Here is a 19,255-nt window from a genome sequence, read left to right as displayed (position 1 = left end):
CCTTCTTTCTGAATAGCAGCGAGCCCCTGCTCCTATGTAGGTTTGAGTCAAGGGCACTTAAGGGTATATGTGATGGGTTGGATCACAGAAACCCCCTTGGGACTGCCACCTGATGTGCCAAGACTACTTCTGCTCCTGCTTTCCTGCCCTTCCTGGTCTGAGCCAGACCCGCTAGCCTGCTACAAACCCACACCCAGGTCTAAACCACGTCTCCTAACAGCTGTAGGCTTAATTGAAAGCAGCTTGGGAAGTGTTCCTGTCTTTAACACTCAGATGCTCAACTCTCAATGGGGTCCAAACCCCAAATAAATCCATTTTACCCTGTATAAAGCTTATACAGGGTAAACTCATAAATTGTTCACCCTCTATAAAGCTGATAAAGAGATCTGCACAGCTGTTTGCCGCCCCCCCCCCCAGGTATTAATGCATACTCTCGGTTAATTAATAAGTAAAAAGTGGTTTTATTAAGTACAGAAAGTAGGATTTAAGTGGTTCCAAGTGGTAACAAACAGAACAAAGTGAATTACCAAGCAAAATAAAATAAAACATGCAAGTCTAAGCCTAGTACAGTAATAAAACTGCATATAGATAAAATCTCACCCTCAGAGATGTTTCAGTAAGTTTCTTTCACTGGACGCCTTCCTAGTCTGGGCAAAATCCTTTCCCCTGGTACAGTCCTTGTTCCAGCTCAGGTGGTAGCTAGGGGATTTCTCATGATGGCTGCCCGCTTTGTTCTGTTCCACCCACTTGTATATCTTTTGCATAAGCCGGGAATCCTTTGTCCCTCTCTGGGTTCCCACCCCTCCTTCTCAATGGAAAAACACCAGGTTAAAGATGGATTCCAGTTCAGGTGACATGATCACATGTCACTGTAAGACTTCATTACCCACTTGCCAGCACACATGTATACATGAAGACTTACAAGTAAAACAGAGCCATCCACAGTCAATTGTCCTGGTTAATGGGAGCCATCAAGATTCCAAAGCACCATTAATGGCCCACACTTTGCATAATTACAATAGGCCCTGAGAGTTATATTTCATATTTCTAGTTTTAGATACAAGAATGATACATTCATACAGATAGGATGAACACATTCAGTAGATTATAAGCTTTGTAATGATACCTTTCAAGAGACCTTTTGCATGAAGCACATTTCAGTTACATTATATTCACACTCATTAGCGTATTTTTATAAAAGCATATAGAGTGCAACGTCACAGCATAAGCCTATTGTCACAGAGAAATCTGACCTATGGACCTGGAGGTGTGTTCCTGTCCCTCATGCTGCCGGTAGCTCGGATAACAGTCTGCATTTTCTATCACCACTTTTGGGTCCTTGGCTTATTTCCTTTTCTAGCATATCAGGAGCCATCACTCCCTTCGTAGAGGGCCCCTGAATGGCTTGAGTTACCAGATAGTCCTCCATGAGATATGTGGCCTCAGCTAGGGTTACTGGCCATTATCTGCAAACCTAGTCTAGACCAGCGGACGGAAGAATCTGTATGAACTGTTATAGGACTATGAGTTCAGCTACCTGGAGTCAATATAAAATCCCAGGCAAAAACTTCAGTGAGATAGATTTTAAGTTCTAAATACTATATCTATTAATTTAAAGCATTGTATTTATTAAAATAAAAACACAATATTCTTCCCTTTGAAAGTCAAGGAATTCAAAGTTAGTTATAAAACCAACATTTTGTAAGTGAGAAAACCTTTGGCTTGGAAAGCTTGGGAATATTCAAATACAATTTAACAATAGCTTTAACTCTGCCACTTCACTCTTACTTATTTTCACCGTACTCATGGGAAAACTCCACAAGTTGTTAACCGAAGTCTGTCTTGTTTTATATGGATTGCAATAGGATTTTTTGTTGTATGATGAAGTAATAGGCTAGAGGGTGGATCACATCTCAGGCTCATTGGATGTGTAAGGTGTTGATTGCTCTGACTGGTATAGTCAGGGTAACATGGAAGAAGATGGTCTCTGGCCTGTGTCCGAAGCCCAGTATGGGAGGATGAAAGAAAGGGTACTCATCAACTGTTATTCTTTGAGAGTCTGCACTTGCCCTACCTGGCCACTTTCCACAGCCCTCCAGCGCAGACGCACCAAAGTGAGAGCTGCACTGACAGTTGAGAAGTGAATGTCAATTGCACTGCGGAAGCTCGCAACGCCAGTTTGCAACTGGTGAGTTGGGAGTCAATTTGGAGTCAGGAAATCCACTGTGGAGGCAGTTGTCATGCAAGTGTGCAGGGCAGTTAATTGCCTCCTGCAACATAGGACTGTGACTCTGGACAATGGGCAGTATATAGTGCATGGTTCTGCAGCAGTGGGATTCCCGAACTGGGGTGGGGAGATGGATGGCACACACATCCCTATTTTAACACCAAACTACCTTGGCACAGAAGACGTCAACAGAAAGGACTACTTTTCTATGGTAATGCAAGCACTGGTGGATCACCATGGACATCAGTGTGGACTGGTCAGGAAAGGTGCATGGTGCACCCATCTTTAAGAACACAGAACTATTCAGAAAGCTGCAAGAAGGGACTTTCTTTCCCAACTGGCGGATTACCACTGGGAATGTTGCAATGCCAATAGTGGTTGTAGGAGACCCAGCCTTCCCATTGTTCCCATAGCTCATGAAGCCATACACTGGCCACCTTGACAGCACCAAGGAGCGCTTCAGCTATCAGTTCAGTAGGTGCAGAATGACAATTGAATGTGCCTTTGGTTGTTTGAAGGGTTGCTGGCATTGTTTACTAACAAGATTGGACCGCTGAGGGAAAAAAAATCTACATATAGCTGTCTGCTGTGTCCTGCATAATATCTGTGATACAAAGGGGGAAAAGTTTCTGCCAGGTGGAAGTGGAGTGTCTGTCTGCTGGTTTTGAACAGCCAAATACCAGGGCTATAAGAAGAGCTCAACCATTGAAAGACCATTTTAATAGTGAGCAGTGTGTGTTGCTGTCGTGTGCTCTACCTCGCCTTGCTCTTTTGCAGCGTGGTATGAATCTTGTAGTGATTGCTGTGTACATAGGAATATAATGTTGACAGTGTTCCTATTAATGTTGTCTGTGAATGATGCTATGGGTTCTATGACAAAATGAAGTAACAGTAAATTGGTGGGTGTCAGACCTGCTCAGCACCAGACAGCATATGTTGTGAAGTATAAAGATGAATTTTGTTCCAAAAAAATAGAATCTTATTTTGTAACATGAACCAGGTAATTAAAAAAACATTTAAAACTTAATAAATTAAAGGAACAGAACTTATGAAAGGGAAAGAACACTCCATTTCAGGTACAAAACTTCAAAAATTTGTGGGCCTTTAAAGTGGAGGAGGTCTTCCTGTCTGACCCCTCAGCAGCAGAGTTCAAAATGGTGACCAGAGCAGTCAGTGTTGGGCATTGTTGGAGAGCTCCTGAAGGCCAATAAAAGTAGATCTCAGTAACACAGTGTCTACACTATCACTGCATTGACCTAACTACATCGACTGTGGCTCTACGCCTCTCAGGAAGATGGTGTTAGTATGTCAGTATAGCGGGGCACTTACTTTGGCGGGAGTCAAATGTAAGTGAAGACAAATCTACAGCTAGGTTGATGTAAGCTGTGCCTTGCATCGACCTAGCCATGTAGTGTAGACCAGGCCTTGATGTGTTTGTCAAATAAGTCCTTAAACTGATGCTTTGGTGGTCATATGTGAAATGACTGTTACTTAATTTGAAACTATTAGTTTAACTGCTGATTAATGGTGTGAAATTTAATTTGTATCTGTCAAGGTTCCTTCCCACTCTGAACTCTAGAGTACAGATGTTGGGACCTGCATGAAAGACCCCCTAAACTTATTCTTACCAGCTTAGGTTAAACGCTGCCACCACAAAATGTTACACAAAGAACAGGGGAAGTTCCCACTTGGAAACGTCTTTCCCCCAAATATCCCCCCAAGCACTACACCCCCTTTCCTGGGGAAGGCTTGATAAAAATCCTCACCAATTTGCATAGGTGAACACAGACCCAAACCCTTGGATCTTAAGAACAATGAAAAAGCATTCAGGTTCTTAAAAGAAGAATTTTAATTAAAGAAAAAGTAAAAGAATCACCTCTGTAAAATCAGGATGGTAAATACCTTACAGGGTAATCAGATTCAAAACAAAAACATAGAGAATCCATCTAGGCAAAACCTTAGGTTACAAAAAGACACAAAAACAGGACTATCCATTCCATTCAGCACAGCTATTTTCTCAGCCATTTAAACAAAACAGAATCTAACGCATATCTAACTAGATTGCTTACTAACTCTTTACAGGAGTTCTGACCTGCATTCCTGCTCCGATCCCGGCAAAAGCATCACACAAACAGAGAGAACCCTTTGTTCCCCCCCCCTCCAGCTTTGAAAGTATCTTGTCTCCTCATTGGTCATTTTGGTCAGGTGCCAGCGAGGTTACCTTAGCTTCTTAACCCTTTACAGGTTAAAGGGTTTTTCCTCTGGCCAGGAGGGATTTAAAGGTGTTTACCCTTCCATTTATATTTATGACAGTATCACATAGTTTAGTGGTGATTAGTGAGGTATAAAATCAAAGTTATTGTCTTTTAATAAGATTAAAGAGTGGCTAGCTGTATTTCACTCGCTGGGAAATGCAATTTTAAATGTATTTTTGTGTTAAATTGCATGGTTGTTCTAATCCGGTTTATTATTTGGCTGTAATAAAAGTTATGCAGTACAATTATTTCTTCATTGTATTCATCTAATTTTTTTTTGTCAGGCAGTATGATTTTGCCTAGTTTCTTCACTACTAACTTCAGGATATTGCATTGGAAACAATCTGTTGGATCATTGCATTTTATTAGCCACTTTGGGCCAAATTCTGCTCTTGGATCCACCTGTAGGATACTTACTGATTTTAAAAAGGGTGCCCCTGCTTGTGCATATGAAGACAGAATTTGTCCCTTAGATTTGATTTCAATGTACGTACAGCATAAAGGATCCAATCTGACTCTAACTGCTTAAAAACGCAAGTATTTTAACTGACTGTGGGTACTATCTGCTTTTTCCACCACCAGTGCAGAACAGTGATTGTTTTAGGTAACCAGATAAAAACACAATATTTATAAGATATTTTAATCTTCAAAATATCATAGTTTTAAAGTAATGATGCAAACAACTTTTTAAAACCAGTAATCTGAGTGTGGAACAGTTTCACCTTAGTGGTGTGACAAAGATGAGTCAGTAGTTGAATGGACTACAGAATGTGTTCCGTAGTGAAAAAGTAAAACATTTCATACCGTGTTAATCTAGGTATAAAGTTTATAGTCTAAGAAAATCTGTGTCTTTTAAACCTCAGATGGCAGGTGTAGTAACAAACTACCAAATTTTCAAATAAACTGCAGAATTCCATGACCTCACTCTTGGTGCTGCTGAACTGCTCTATGACAGAACTATGCATCCAAACACACAGCGTCCATTCAGGCTTAAAGAGCAACAAGGTTTACTCTGAAAACTACTCCATTCTTGCATTAATAGTGATGGATTGTAATTATTGGTCTGTTGCACTCCTGCCTTCTACCATGACACCACTGAGGGATACTGCAGCTTGGATGGGAAGCAACATTTGTACTGAGGGAATCTCTTCCCAGGGCTCCTTGCTTTCTTCTTTGGCTTGACTACCCAGGCTGTAACGTATAAAACCACTTTTCTTATCCAGAGTTGGGCTCCCAAACATGGTCTTTCGTTATCTGTCTTAGTAGGTGTGGGGAAAGCATTGGGATTCCAGGATTATTACTGATCATAGTGTTTGTATGGGCAGGACTTTGCAATCAAAATACACAGGACAGATTAATGATGGGTAAAAGGGTGCATTATCCTCATTTTACACATGGAGGTGATGCACAGAGGGAGTTTAAGCCAAAGGTCATACAGAAAGTTTGTGCCAGGACTGGGAATTGGATCTATATCTCCCAAGTCCCAGCTCAGTTCTTTAACTGCGGGATTATCCTTCCTCTCTGGATGGGTATGATGCACTCTGTGTCACTCTCTATAACCCTCCCTATTCACCACCACCTGCCAGGGCTGAAGGAAGGATGGTACTGTCAGGCTATGGAGGGATCATCGGCCCATCCTCACAACCACTCTGCAAGTCACCACGTGAGCCTTGGGAACACCACGCAGCTCCAGAGCATTTTCCAAAAAGAAAACCTGACACGTTTTTAGGGAATTTCCCCATCCCTCTATCTTCCCTAAGCCCCTCTCACTCTGCCGCATCCTCACCCCCTCTTTTACCCTTTCCTCTCTCCAGGTCTTTCTAGCCATCTCTATTGCACTCCCTCCCCACTTATCGCTCTACTTTATACTCACTCTCATTCTGTCTTCCTTCAGCCCTTCTACCCTTCATCTCTCACTTTGCCCCTATCTCTGTCCTCCCCTTCCCCTTTGGCACTGCTCCCCGTGTCTCTCCATCCTTCCCATATCACTCTTCCCCCATTTGTCTTTCTTCCCTCTGCTCCTCCTATGACCCTCGCTTCTTCTCCCCCTCTTGCTGTAAATCAAGGGGCTAATCAAATGCCCTGAACCACACTGAGGGTCTAATGGGGCTAATGAACCCTCCACTGTCAGCGCTGGTAGCTACTGCCAGACATTAGAATGAAGTTTTACGTTTTCTGTGAAGTGCCCTGGGCTACTCAGCAAAGCTTTCAGGTGCACTTCCCATGAGCTGGAGCACCCAGTACCCTCCAGTCAGAAAGCGCAAGCACAAGAAGTACAAAACCGTGCAAGAAAGAGAAAAGAGGGCAGGAGGCCAGAGGCAGGTGTTACAGAGAGGTGCCTTAACCTTCCCATCCCTATCCCAAGTGCTCCATAACCAGCTCCAGCCAATCAACTCTCACCATTTCCAGATGTCCTCCATCAAAAAATTAGGTCCATGAGATGTTTTTCATCTCTAATTTCTAAGTTTGAAACAAACACTTGTGTGCAGTTTGGAAAATGTGGCTCTATTCTGAAAAGTGTCTTGGTACAAATGGCTTCATGGGGCTCTAGTTTTATTGTCCGTCAGTAACTCGCCTCCAGAGTAATTTTTGCTCCATTTACAAGAAAAATATGTTTTTTCTAATGGTCAGGACCCTGTCTGGAATCTAAGATATAAACTGATTTCTTTCCTTTTTGCACATCATCCCCAATAATAAAGATTCTGCAGCTAATTTATTTTTCTACTGAGGCAGCATCTACAATGTGGTAAGCACTCTCAATGTGCATAGGTTGACACAGGTCTTGTGTACACTAGAGAAACACACAGATCTAAGCACCATTTTAATCTCCTAATCTATGTACTTTGCACTCACACATGAAAGTGCTCCAAGTGGTTTACAAGCACACTACGAACCAAGCAGAGTAGAATATGTTTTTTTGGGGCTAAATACCAGTTTAGCCTGAGCTGTTTTAATGCCAATTTTGATGCAGAGAAGCTGAAACAGTTCAACCCTGTTCTCCTACTAATGTCCCACAGTGCAGTTGGAGCCTTGCAAAATCTCCCAGAATGCACTGGTCTGGAGAGTGGGTCATTGCAGCTGAAACAGTTTAGGGACGTGCTAGGGTTTGTCTGCATGAACACTTAGTTCATGGCAATCTGAGCTGTAAATCTGCCACGCGCTGAGTTTCCGTGGGTATGTGTGGACTCTGCTGCTGTGAACTAAAAGTTTCCTAGCACACTTTAATCTACTCCCATTTCAAAGCAAGGTAGATCAAAGCTTTTTGTGCACTGTAGCAGGGTCCATGTAGACATTTAGTGCACAGCAGATTACTGTGGGGTAGATTTACACCCCACATTGCCACAAAATAAGTGGCAATGTGGGGTGTACAGAAGTCCTTAGGCTATGTCTATACTACATACTACCTTGATTATCACTACAAAAGGTGTCGTCACCTCCTCCCCCCCCGGCTCTCCTGCTGGTAATAGCTCACCGTACCTGATCACTCTCGTTACAGTGTGTATGGTAACACCCATTGTTTCATGTTCTCTGTGTATATAAATCTCCCCACTGTATTTTCCACTGAATGCATCTGATGAAGTGAGCTGTAGCTCACGAAAGCTTATGCTCAAATAAATTTGTTAGTCTCTAAGGTGCCACAAGTCCTCCTTTTCTTTTTGCGGATACAGACTAACACGGCTGCTACTCTGAAAACTACATACTATGAGTCTCAGCTTGCATAGACGTACCCATACTAGCTCTCATGTGAGCTAATATGCTAAAAATAGTAGTATGGCTGTGGTAGCATGGACAATGGAAGCGATGGTAGCAGGAGCTAGCCATCCTGAGTACATACCCTCCTGAACCCCGTGGGTATGTACTTGGGGCAGCCAGTCCATTCCACTGCTTCCCATGCTACCACAGCTTCTCTATTTGTAGTGTTCTAGTTCAGATGAGAGCTAGCATGAGTATGTCTGCACAAGCTGGGAATCACACCGCTAGCTCATAGTATAGACACAGCCTTAGTGTGGACATGGGTCAGACCTGCAGCGATTCTTAAACTGATACAGCATGGCTAATGAGGACACAGAGGCAGTTCAGTACAGTCAGTTTAATTACAACAGGTTCAGTTCCCTGAAGTAGAGAAATGAGCTTGGACAGACTCCAGTGCTGCCTTCTGTAGCCGGTGTGGCTCTGCAAGGCTTACAGGAATAAAAAACAATACAAACATATTGTCACCAAGGCTTTATCTACATTTGGGACATTTTCCCCAAAATTCAATCTGGTTTTAAAACTGATTGGAACTGCAGTGGCTCCAGCAGGCAGAGGCATTTTTATAACCTGCTTTCTGAGGGCTTCACTAATTTGAAGAATGATTCCACCTACAGTAGCCTCGTCTGTGCTGCAGCTCCAGCCATTTTTGAAACAGTTTTAATATTCAGGTAGATTTCCCCACTGTAGACTAGTCTGAAATCCAGCAGATCAGACTTTAAATACACAGAAGGCAAGTTTTGTGAAAGTAAAAATGTGCCATTTTTATTGAGGAACTTTTCTAACCAGAGCAGAATATTATTTATACTTATAGCACTTTCCATGCTGTAGTGAGATTTGTAAGGAATTTAAAATAAAAATAGGGTTTTTTACTCTTTTAAGGTCTGAAGAAGCCGTTGGAAATCAAACCAACTTCTCTGGTGCTTGTTCTCTTGCAGGATGTGTCTGGTACGAATGAAACAGGAGGGTCGAGCTGGGAAATACATGTGTCGCTATATAGTTCATTCTATGTGGGAAGACGTTGAACAGCGTGGTAAGGTGATGGGGGTAAGTCATCTTTGTCTAGTGTTGACTTTCTTGTTTATTTTGATGACCCAGACCATGTAATGTTTTGTGACTTGGCACATATTAGAACAGTGGCTGTGGGATTAAGGTGGTGCAAGACTTGGTCTGACTGGTTTCAGCTGGGATTTCAGTATTCCATGTACCCAGGACAGTGGATGGGAACAGGGAGAGAGGACAGAGTTTCTACGTAATGCTTTAACTAACCACAAGTACAATCTACAGTTTGGATTCTCTGCATATCTGGTCCTGATCTAAAAAAGGGAGCTTATAAAGGAATAAACTTATAAAGGAACTTCAAGGGCAGTTCAGTCACAAGTTAAGGGCTTAATGCAGGAAGCACTGAGTGAGGTTCTTTGGCCTGTACTATGCAGAAGGTCACCCAAGGTAATCACAATGGTCCCTTCTGGCCTTAAAGTCTTCGAATCAGAGTGTGCCACTCCATACCAGCATTGGCATGGGGCCTCAGAGATCACAATGCATGGGGCAGCAGCACTAGGAGATGACCTTCACAAACCTTGAAGTATAGTGACCTCTGCAGGGCTGATGGAAATGAATGTCCTTGTCTTCACAGGACTCCAGTACTTCTGCAGGCAATGGTTGGACGGGGAGGCAATGCCTATTGTGACTTGTATTGGGAAAAGAGGGAACTGCTGTTATGCTATTGCTGGAAAAAAAGGGGACTGTTTAGGATTAAAGTAAACAGAACAAATAGAAAACCTAGCAGGGTTAATATACCAGTGCCCCAGTTACTAAAGAAACAAGAAGCCAAGGCCGGGTCAGCTAGAGAGCTGGGTCAAGTAACATTCAAAAGAGGGAATATTAACCATAGGTCAGAAGTAATCTTGTCTCCTTTCTCCCACGCTCCCTTTTGTTTCTAAATTGCATTAATTGTACTGTGAGCTCTTTGGGCAGCCCTCTCTTCTATATGTGCAATGGGTCCACAACACTTGCAAGTACTGCTAATGAGAATGGTTTTCTCAGTGTGCAAGGGAGTGTCTCTCTATTAGGTGTACAGTTTTCTCTTTTCATTGCTCAGAGAGTCCTGGGAAGAGTTGATTCTGGGAGATTTCACTTGCTCCCTCAGTGACAACTATTCTTTTTTTTTTTTTTTTAGTTGCCTGAAACTTTGAGAACTCTGCTGTCCAGGTGCTTTACCCAGTTAGTTACAGAAAGTGCACACAAGGCAGCCCCCTGTTGGATCTAGTCTTTGGAATAGATCTGAATTAGGAGTTTCTATGTCTCCTGTAAATCAGGCTATCCCCGTTGCCTGCAAAGCTCCCCTTGAAGACTTAAAAAGAATCTTCAGAAATCAGTCTTGTCTAATCAGGGACCGCACACACTAAAATGTATTCAGCGTGGTTGGATGGTTACTGTATGATGTCAGTACCAACCAGAGTTAAAGTTGTATGTGTGACTTAACTGTATGTTTCCATACCTCAGCATGTTTAGATTTCTTTTAACCTTAATTCTGAATTTCCTAGGTTTATATCGCTTGGTTTGGGATAATGACAGCATCCCTATAACGTATTTGCCTCTAAGTTACTTTAGATGTGTTCTCAGCTGTAACTCCATTTTACTATAGCTTTTGTCTGGGAATGCCAAATATTTAAAGACAAAGCTTGTATGTATCTACAGGCTTGATCCCACAGACTGCTCCTTTAAGAACATAAGAAGGGCCATCCTGGGTCAGACCAAAGGTCCATCTAGCCCAGTATCTTGTCTTCCGACAGTGGCCAATGCCAGGTGCCCCAGAGGGAATGAACAGAAGAGATAATCATCAAGTGATCCATCCCCCGTTGCCCATTCCCAGCTTCTGGCAAACAGAGGCTAGGGACACCATCCCTGTTCATCCTGGCTAATAGCCATTGATGGACCTATCCTCCATGAACTTATCTAGTTCTTTTTAGAACTCTGTTATAGTTTTGGCCTTCACAACATCCTCTGGCAAGGAGTTCCACAGGTTGACTGCGTTTTGTGAAAAAATGCTTCCTTTTGTTTGTTTTAAATCTGCTGCCTATTAATTTCATTTGGTGACCCCTAGTTCTTGTGTTATGAGAAGGAGTAAATAATAGTTCCTTGTTTACTTTCTCCACACCAGTCATGATTTTATAGACCTCTATCATATCCCCCCCTTAGTTGTCTCTTTTCCAAGCTGAAAAGTCCCAGTCTTATTAATCTCTCCTCATATTGCAGCTGTTCCATACCCTTAATCATTTTTGTTGCCCTTTTCTGAACCTTTTCCAATTCCAATAAAACTTGTTTGAGATGGGGCGACCATATCTGCATGCAGTATTCAACATGTCTGGGCGTACCATGGGTTTATATAGAGGCAATATGATATTTTCTGTCTTATTATCTATCCCTTTTTTAGTGATTCCCAACATTCTGTTAGTTTTTTTGACTGCCTTTGCACATTGACTGGATGTTTTCAGAGAACTATCCACAATGACTCCAAGATCTCTTTCTTGAGTGGTAACAGCTAATTTAGACCCTATCATTTTATATGTATAGTTGAGATTATGTTTTCCAATGTGCATTACTTTGCAGTCATCAACATTGAATTTCATCTGCCATTTTGTTGCCTAGTCACTCACTTTTGAGAGATCCTTTTGTAGCTCTTCGCAGTCTGCTTTGGACTTAACTATACTGAGTAGTTTTGTATCATCTGCAATTTTGCCACCTCACTGTTTACCCCTTTTCCCAGATCATTTATGAATATGTTGAATAGGACTGGTCCCAGGGGGACACCACTGTTTACCGCTCTCCATTCTGAAAATTAACCATTTATTCCTACCTTTTGTTTCCTATCTTTTAACCAGTTACTGATCCATGAGAGGACCTTCCCTTTGTCCCACAACAGCTTACTTTGCTTAAGAGCCTTTGGTGAGGGACCTTGTCAAAGGCTTTCAGAAAATCTAAGTACACTATATCCACTGGATCCCCCTTGTCCACATGCTTGTTTACCCCCCTCAAAGAATTCTAGTAGATTGATGAGGCATGATTTCCCTTTACAAAAACCATGTTGACTCTTCTCCAACAAATTATGTTAATCTGTGTGCCTGACAATTTTGTTCTTTAGCAGGCTTCCTGCTTCTGATGTACTTAACGTTTTTTTGCTATTACTTTTTGAGTCTTTGGCTAGCTGTTCTTCAAATTCTTTTTTGGCCTTCCTAATTATATTTTTACACTTCATATTTGTCAGAGTTTATGCTCCTTTCTATCTTCCTCACTAGGATTTAACTTCCACTTTCTAAAGGATGCCTTTTTGCCTCTCACTGCTTCTTTTACTTTGTTGTTTTGCCAAAGTGGCACTTTTTTGGTTCTTTTACTGTGTGTTTTAATTTGGGATATACATTTAAGTTGAGCCTCTATTATGGTGTCTTTTAAAAGTTTCCATTCAGCTTGCAGGGATTTCACTTTTTGCGCTGTACCTTTTAATTTCAGTTAATATTGTTTGTTGGACGTGTGGTGAAATATAGATGTTTCTAAGATCTTAGGATTTCTTTTGCTCCTATTCATTGCTTCATTTGGGCATGTAACTCATCTTAGATAATCTTGTCAATTTATCCCCTCCTCTCTGCCAGTGTTGCCAGCCTAATACACTCTTTTACCCCTCCTCCCACAGTTGAGTATGTGATTTCTTACAACACCTGCTAAACATGGACCTCCACCTCTGAGCTGATCTTTCCCTTAGGGCTCCGTTATGCTGCAACACCTACAAGAAATTAGCTAAACAATGGCTAGAAGAGGGGCAGCTGGGACAGTCCTTAGTACTTTGCCTGCTGCTACACACACCTATAATTGTGCTCAAGGCTTCATTAAGGTGAGCTTTGTGGAATTGTCTGCCTTCTGCTTATCACCCAGGCACTACGTTCAACCAGTTAGCTGATCCAAAATGGGCACCCAGATCTTCTCTCCAGTAGTCCAGTCCATCTCTAATTAATCTACATTCTGCCTTTGAGAGATAAGGCTATGTCTGCACTACAGCTTATGTTGGCGTAACTCATGTCGCTAAGGGATGTGAATAAACCACCCCCTGTGCGACATAAGTTACACCAACCTAAGCGCTGGTGTGGACAGCAGTATGTCAGTGGGAGAAGCTCTCCCACTGACATAGCTTCTGCCATTCATGAAGGTGGTTTTATTATGCCGACAGTAGAGCTCTCTCCTATCAGCATATAGCGTCTTGACCAGATGTGCTGCAGCAGCGCCGCTGCGGTGCTGTGGCAGGCTCATTCTGCCGGTTTTGCCACCTGGGTGAGAGGGCAGTGGGGGAAAGGGAGGAGCTCTTTCTCATCTTGTCACACACCTCTTCAAAGGCTCTGTGGAGGAACTCTCTAAAGTAAGGATAGAGAGGTTCAGAGGGTTTCTGTCCCCACTTACGATGGTGCATGTTCTGGGCTAAACCTTTACCTTGCTTCCCCAGGAGTTTGAGGTTTCTAACTTGGAGCCATTGCAACAGCTGAGAATAGCCAGAGCCTAGTGGTACTGTGGTCATGTCCCTTCCCCTCCAACAATGCTCCTGAAACCCTCCAATGCTGTGAGAGAGTGATATAGAGCTGTTACACCAACTCTGTGGCACACTGGTAAATGTCCTCCACCAGCATGTTCTTCAATGGCCTGATCTGCTGTTTTTATGACCCCTTCATTCTGCCAGAGCAAGGTAAAAAGGCCATTGTTTTCCAGGTGGAATCCGAGGTTTTCTTCACCAGCCTCCATAAGGCAGTTCTTTCATTGCTGGTACTCACTATGGGATTGGAAGTCAGGGTTGCCTCTTGGGGATCTTCATTAGCGGGTAGTCATTTTTAAAGTCTGGGAGCCCTAGTTCACTCTCAACCTAATCAAGCCATTTGAACTAGATAGGAAAAGAAATTTCACAGCAAATCTGAATTTGTGAGCAACACGATTTTTTTCTCTTGGTCTCGTGGAAACATCCATAGGTCCAATCAGTTCTTGTCTTCAGAGACAAATCAGTAAGTCTTGTACATAAACAAACATGGAAGTACTAAGAGTAAGACAAGTGGCTCAAGTAGTAATACCCCCAAGATTGGCAGAACCACATCAGCTAACTGAGTTAGTGGTGGTCTGTCTCCAGGCAGACTGGCTCTGTCATCAGATCCTCCTTCTTAGAGACTGGTGATTAGATATGGGGAAGTTCAAGGCAGTTTACTCAAAATGAGGGATTCCCTCTCTAGACTGCTTTGCTACAACAGAGAAATCCAAGCTTCACAGGTTTTGTACCAGGTTCAGAGGTTTTCTGGATTCTGGCCTGGGCATCGGATTTATTCTATTGGGGAAGACCCAATATGCTTTCCTCCTCCTAGCTCTCTAGGAACTAGCTCTGTTGATCATGGTATTTGAAACTTCTGATGTTAACATTTGGAGAACATGGTTCCTGCTTGACATTTTTCAGATCATCTTGCATGGGGTCAAATTTATCTCAGTATCTGGGTCAAATTATATCGAAAGCATGGTTCATGAAAAATGTCTCTTAGATATTAGGGAGTCTTAAATATGGACATTGGTCTGAACTCCCATAAGCCTGTTATCTCTAATCCATACTCCCATCCTTAGAACTTTTTCCTCTAAAAGGTGCTCTTGCAGGGCATGCAAGGTTGGTCTTGTTCTGTTTCCCAAGTTCTGGAGTTCCTCCAGGAGGAAGTGGAGAATAAAGTCAGTCTTGAGAAACCACAAGGAACAAGTTTTGACCTTAGGGACTATTGGAGGAGATGCTGAAAATTCTTTTATTGGATTGCACTGCTTAATTCTAAGATGCTGTCCAGCCAAAGCAAATCTCCTGGTCAGGCCTGAGTCAATTGTCTTGTCCTAGGCTGTTTAATATGCTCTTTCTACTAGCTTTCTCTTTCCCTATTGGAGCTTCTAGCTTCTGTTAGCTTTTTCTGAGTGTCACTAGAAGCCACCAAAAATATAATTACCAGGGCAGCCCTCCTTGTTAAATATTTCTTTCTGATTTCTGAGTAGCTACTTCCTAGATGAATTTCAGATTCTGGCTTTTGACCTGCCTTACTTCAGATAAAGGGAAGATCACAGCATGCTTTTAGGTCCTTGAAGTATCTCATGCACTGCTCCCTGGAGGTTAAGAAATCCAGTTTGTTCTGGTCTAGACGTATAAGAAAGGTCTAGAGGGTCAGCTTCTCATTCTCAAACAGATGGATTCATTCCTGTACTAAGGAGGCATAAATGGCGGGAGGGTCTCCACTACCTCTTGGGAATTAAAGCTCATGAGAGAGTATGGTTTCCTGGGCCAAAAGAGAATCTGCATCTGTATGAAATTTGCTAGTCCACCTTTGTGCAGCCCTGAAGAGAAAAGGAAACTGTTTCTGTCTTAAAAACTGGATTTCTGCAAGGGAATCCACCAGTCTGAACTTCCACTGGGTTGCGTAAAGAGTTCAGTAAATTATATCTGCTAATGTAATTTTTGTATGCAGTGTTGTTGTAGCCGTGTCGGTCCCACGATATTAGAGAGACAAGGTGGATGAGGTAATGTCTTTTACTGGACCAACTTCTGTTGGTGAGAGAGACAACCTTTGAAGCTACAAGGAGCAAGATTTTCTTCGGGGCTGGGACATACTCAGAGGGTATGTCTACACTGTCATTAGACACCCGCAGCTGCCTGTGCCAGCTGACTCACACTAAGGGGCTGTTTAATTATCGTATAGATATTCGGGCTAGGGCTGCAGCCTGAGTTTTGGGACCTTATCAGAGGCTCCAGATAGTTTAGCATAAGTAGTTAGTACATATTCTATGGGACAATTCAAGGTAAAGTGGGTCATTAACACCCCAGCAGTCATAGGACAAAAATGGGGGGTTAGTGGGTTACAGATTGTTGTAATAAGCCAGTGTCTTTATTAAAACCATATCAAAGTTATAAACTTAAGCTCCGAGACTCATCTTTTGAAAGGATTATGCATGTTTCCTTTGAGGATGAGGACTGATAGGTCAGATATGAAGTGATCACTTTGTGAAAGGTGTTCACCCACAAGTGTATGGTATTGTTTTCTTTTATCATTTTCCTGTGGGAGTTCATTCGAGAGTGTAGTGATTCTGTCTGGTTTCACCCACATAGTTGTTGTTGTGGCGGCATTTAGTGCACTGGATGAGGTACAGCACATGTTGTGATAGGTATGAGTAGGACCTATGGATCTTGAAAGGTGTTTTGTGGGGGGTGTTGATCATACAGCAATCTGTAACGCACTAACCCCCCTTTTTGTCCTATGACTATAGGGTGTTAATGGGCCACTTCACCTTGAAAAGTAAGAGCAGTAGGACAAGGGAACAGACTGTCTGGGGAGGTTGTGGAAGCTCCTTCACTGAAGGTTTTCAAAAGGAGGCTGGAGAGCCATCTGTCTGGGATGTTTTAGACACAACAAATCCTGCATCTTGGCACGGGGTGAGACTAGATGATCCTTGCGGTCCCTTCTAGCCTTGTGGTTCTAATTGTCCCTTAGGCTTAGAGTATGTACTAAATATCTGTTTGATCTTCTATTTAGCTGTGATCATTCTCAGTATCATTCCCAGATCTGAAGAAGAGCTCTGTGTAGCTCAAAAGCTTGTGTCTCTCACCAGTAGAAGTTGGACCAGTAAATATATTCCCTCACATACCTTGTCTCTCTAAGGTAGTTTTTGATTGGTTAGAGAAGGCTGAGGAGAGCTGGGTACAAATTTCTGGAGTAGGTGATTGATGTAGCTACCTGACTGATAAGCAGAAAGCAGAGCAGTTCATTAATTTAATCTTGGACATTTTTAACTGTATTCTTCTGTTAAGAGGCTTTCAGGCATGTGCACTCATTAAAATATAAAAATCTTCCATTGGTCAGGTTATTTTTAAAAGGCAGTTTGTCTAAAATCAGTAAGAGGTAAGGTACATTTTGAGAGAGGGACGTTCAGGGGTCCAACCCCCTTTCATGTATCGTAACCTGTAGTTAACACAGCTGATGCAGAAAGTGGACATTAAGTTTTATATTTCAGAATTGTCATCAATGTATTTAGAATTTGCTGTGTGCTCTTAAAAATGCTGGATCATTGCTGTTAAATTAATATGTGTTGCATTTTTACTACTAATTTATATCAGCTCCAACTCCAGTTTGATTTTGTATTATTTCATAAACTGATAGTTAAATCTCTGAGATCTGAATCTCAGCTGCAAAGTTTTGGGACCCTGGAGCCTGGGCTCCTTCAGCACTCCAGAGTGTCAGCAAGAGTCAGGAATCAAAACATGACACAGCTGTAAAAACAGACAGAGAGCTTTTGGCCTCAGCAATTCTACTGGTGCAGGCAGATTTCAGATATAAATTTTACTCTGCTGCTGCTAGTACTAATGAAGTCAGTTTCTTTTGGTGGGTTTGCAGCCAGGTGTGTCCAGTTCTGTGGCTAACCAGTGCTCTTTACTTAATTTTTCCACTTGTGACATTTCTACCAAACTTAAAAAACAAACATAAAAATTGGCTTGATGCAATGGCTCAAAGTGTTAATAGTAACATTAGGCTGGGTAAAAGACTTCCTTACGATCCTGCTCTGCCAGAGATCTCCATCTTGTGGCTTACACTGAGCAAGTTTAAATTATCCAAACTGGCAGCTGCTTAATCAGTTTGTAAGGGGGAGCCAGTCAGTACTAGAAATTGCAACTGTTTTTCTTCCTATCAGAGGACCTTGGCAACAAAGATATTAGATTCGCTTGCACATTGTGTTTTGGTAAATCTAGCTTTAAAAAGCAGGACTGTGGTGTCTTGAATGTATTCTCATACTCCTGAATCACGGTGCAGTGGAGTTGATCGTTAGGACTCCATACCATGGAATTTAGAGAAAGGGAGACCTCAGAAAATTCCTGTTCCTTATTCTTAGATCTTCCCTGGTAATATCGAGATTCACTACCATTACTCTACATAAATTGTACTCTATCTAAACATATGCATCAGGGATTGATTTGAAATAAACATTCCTAATTCAAATAAGTTTCTTTTTAACAAGGATGTTTCTGGTATATGCAGGGATACTGTATGTCTGAAATGTACAAGATTTGCTTGTTCGGTATAAAATCCTGATTTGTATCAGTGCATGTTTTAAAAGTCATAAGAGATGATAGGAACAGGAAGGGACTGTCCAGCCCAACATGGGAACCCTGTCTAATTTATCTTAATCCCACCTTCTTGCTTTCCCACCAGACCACTCAAACCTCTACTTCTAGATGTCTTTTGAATTCATTTATTGCCACTGCCTTGCATAGCACAATACAGCCTTTGTTATGCTTTCAGCTAGAGCTGTTTAAACACAGTGGCCCATATTTGCTCTCAGTCACACTGGTGTGAATATAAAGTAACACCATTAAAATCACTGGCATTACTCCACATTTACATCAGTGTAACAGAACAGAATCTGGCTCAGAAACTTTGAGCACAGATTTCTGCCTTGTTCTGCCACTGTTAGAATCTGTTTTAAAAGAAAACAAATCCAGCCTTGTCCTACATTAGCCACATTCTGACTATTGAGACCAGTTTGGGATTCATTTTGGGATTATTCACGTCGTGTATTACGTTTTCTTAAATTTGCAACAGGTCAGTTCCAAAAGAAGCTATTCCTCCTAGTGGAGGATAAAAGATGCATGAGGTTGCCCAAGGAGTCAAGAAGCATGATCAGAATCAAGACAAGGAGAGCAGGCAGCATAGGAGTCAGGATGAGAAGTATATAATAGAAAACAAGTGTTTTATGGGAAGAGGCTGTGGATTGGGGCAGGAGGAGAGTGAGTGGCCCATGAATAGGAGTGCATTGCATGGGAGGGAGTCTCATGTGAGATGAAGGAAGCTTACTGGGGAAGAGGACAGGAAGGTGGAGGTCTTGGGTGGATTGGGGTGGAAGGAACATGAAAGTTAAGATTTGTTCCAGACTCTTCATTTTAGTGAGGATGAAAAAGTCTGATAAAAATTCTGTTTTGAGTTAGAGG

The 19,255-nt window shown here is 42.1% G+C and overlaps 1 protein-coding gene across 1 annotated transcript in view; it reads left to right on the top strand.

The window, feature by feature from the left end:
- UQCC1 (ubiquinol-cytochrome c reductase complex assembly factor 1) overlaps window positions 1-19,255 on the top strand; it is a 95,419-nt gene that overhangs the window by 42,699 nt on the left and 33,465 nt on the right. Inside the window, exon 7 of the mRNA XM_074969799.1 lies at window positions 9,171-9,279. Within this exon, the coding sequence (XP_074825900.1) occupies window positions 9,171-9,279 (109 nt within the window). The remainder of the gene's footprint in view (window positions 1-9,170; window positions 9,280-19,255) is intronic.

Source organism: Natator depressus, chromosome 13 (assembly GCF_965152275.1).
Source record: "Natator depressus isolate rNatDep1 chromosome 13, rNatDep2.hap1, whole genome shotgun sequence".
Taxonomy (NCBI): Eukaryota; Metazoa; Chordata; order Testudines; family Cheloniidae; genus Natator; species Natator depressus.
This window is presented reverse-complemented; position numbering and strand designations above follow the sequence as displayed.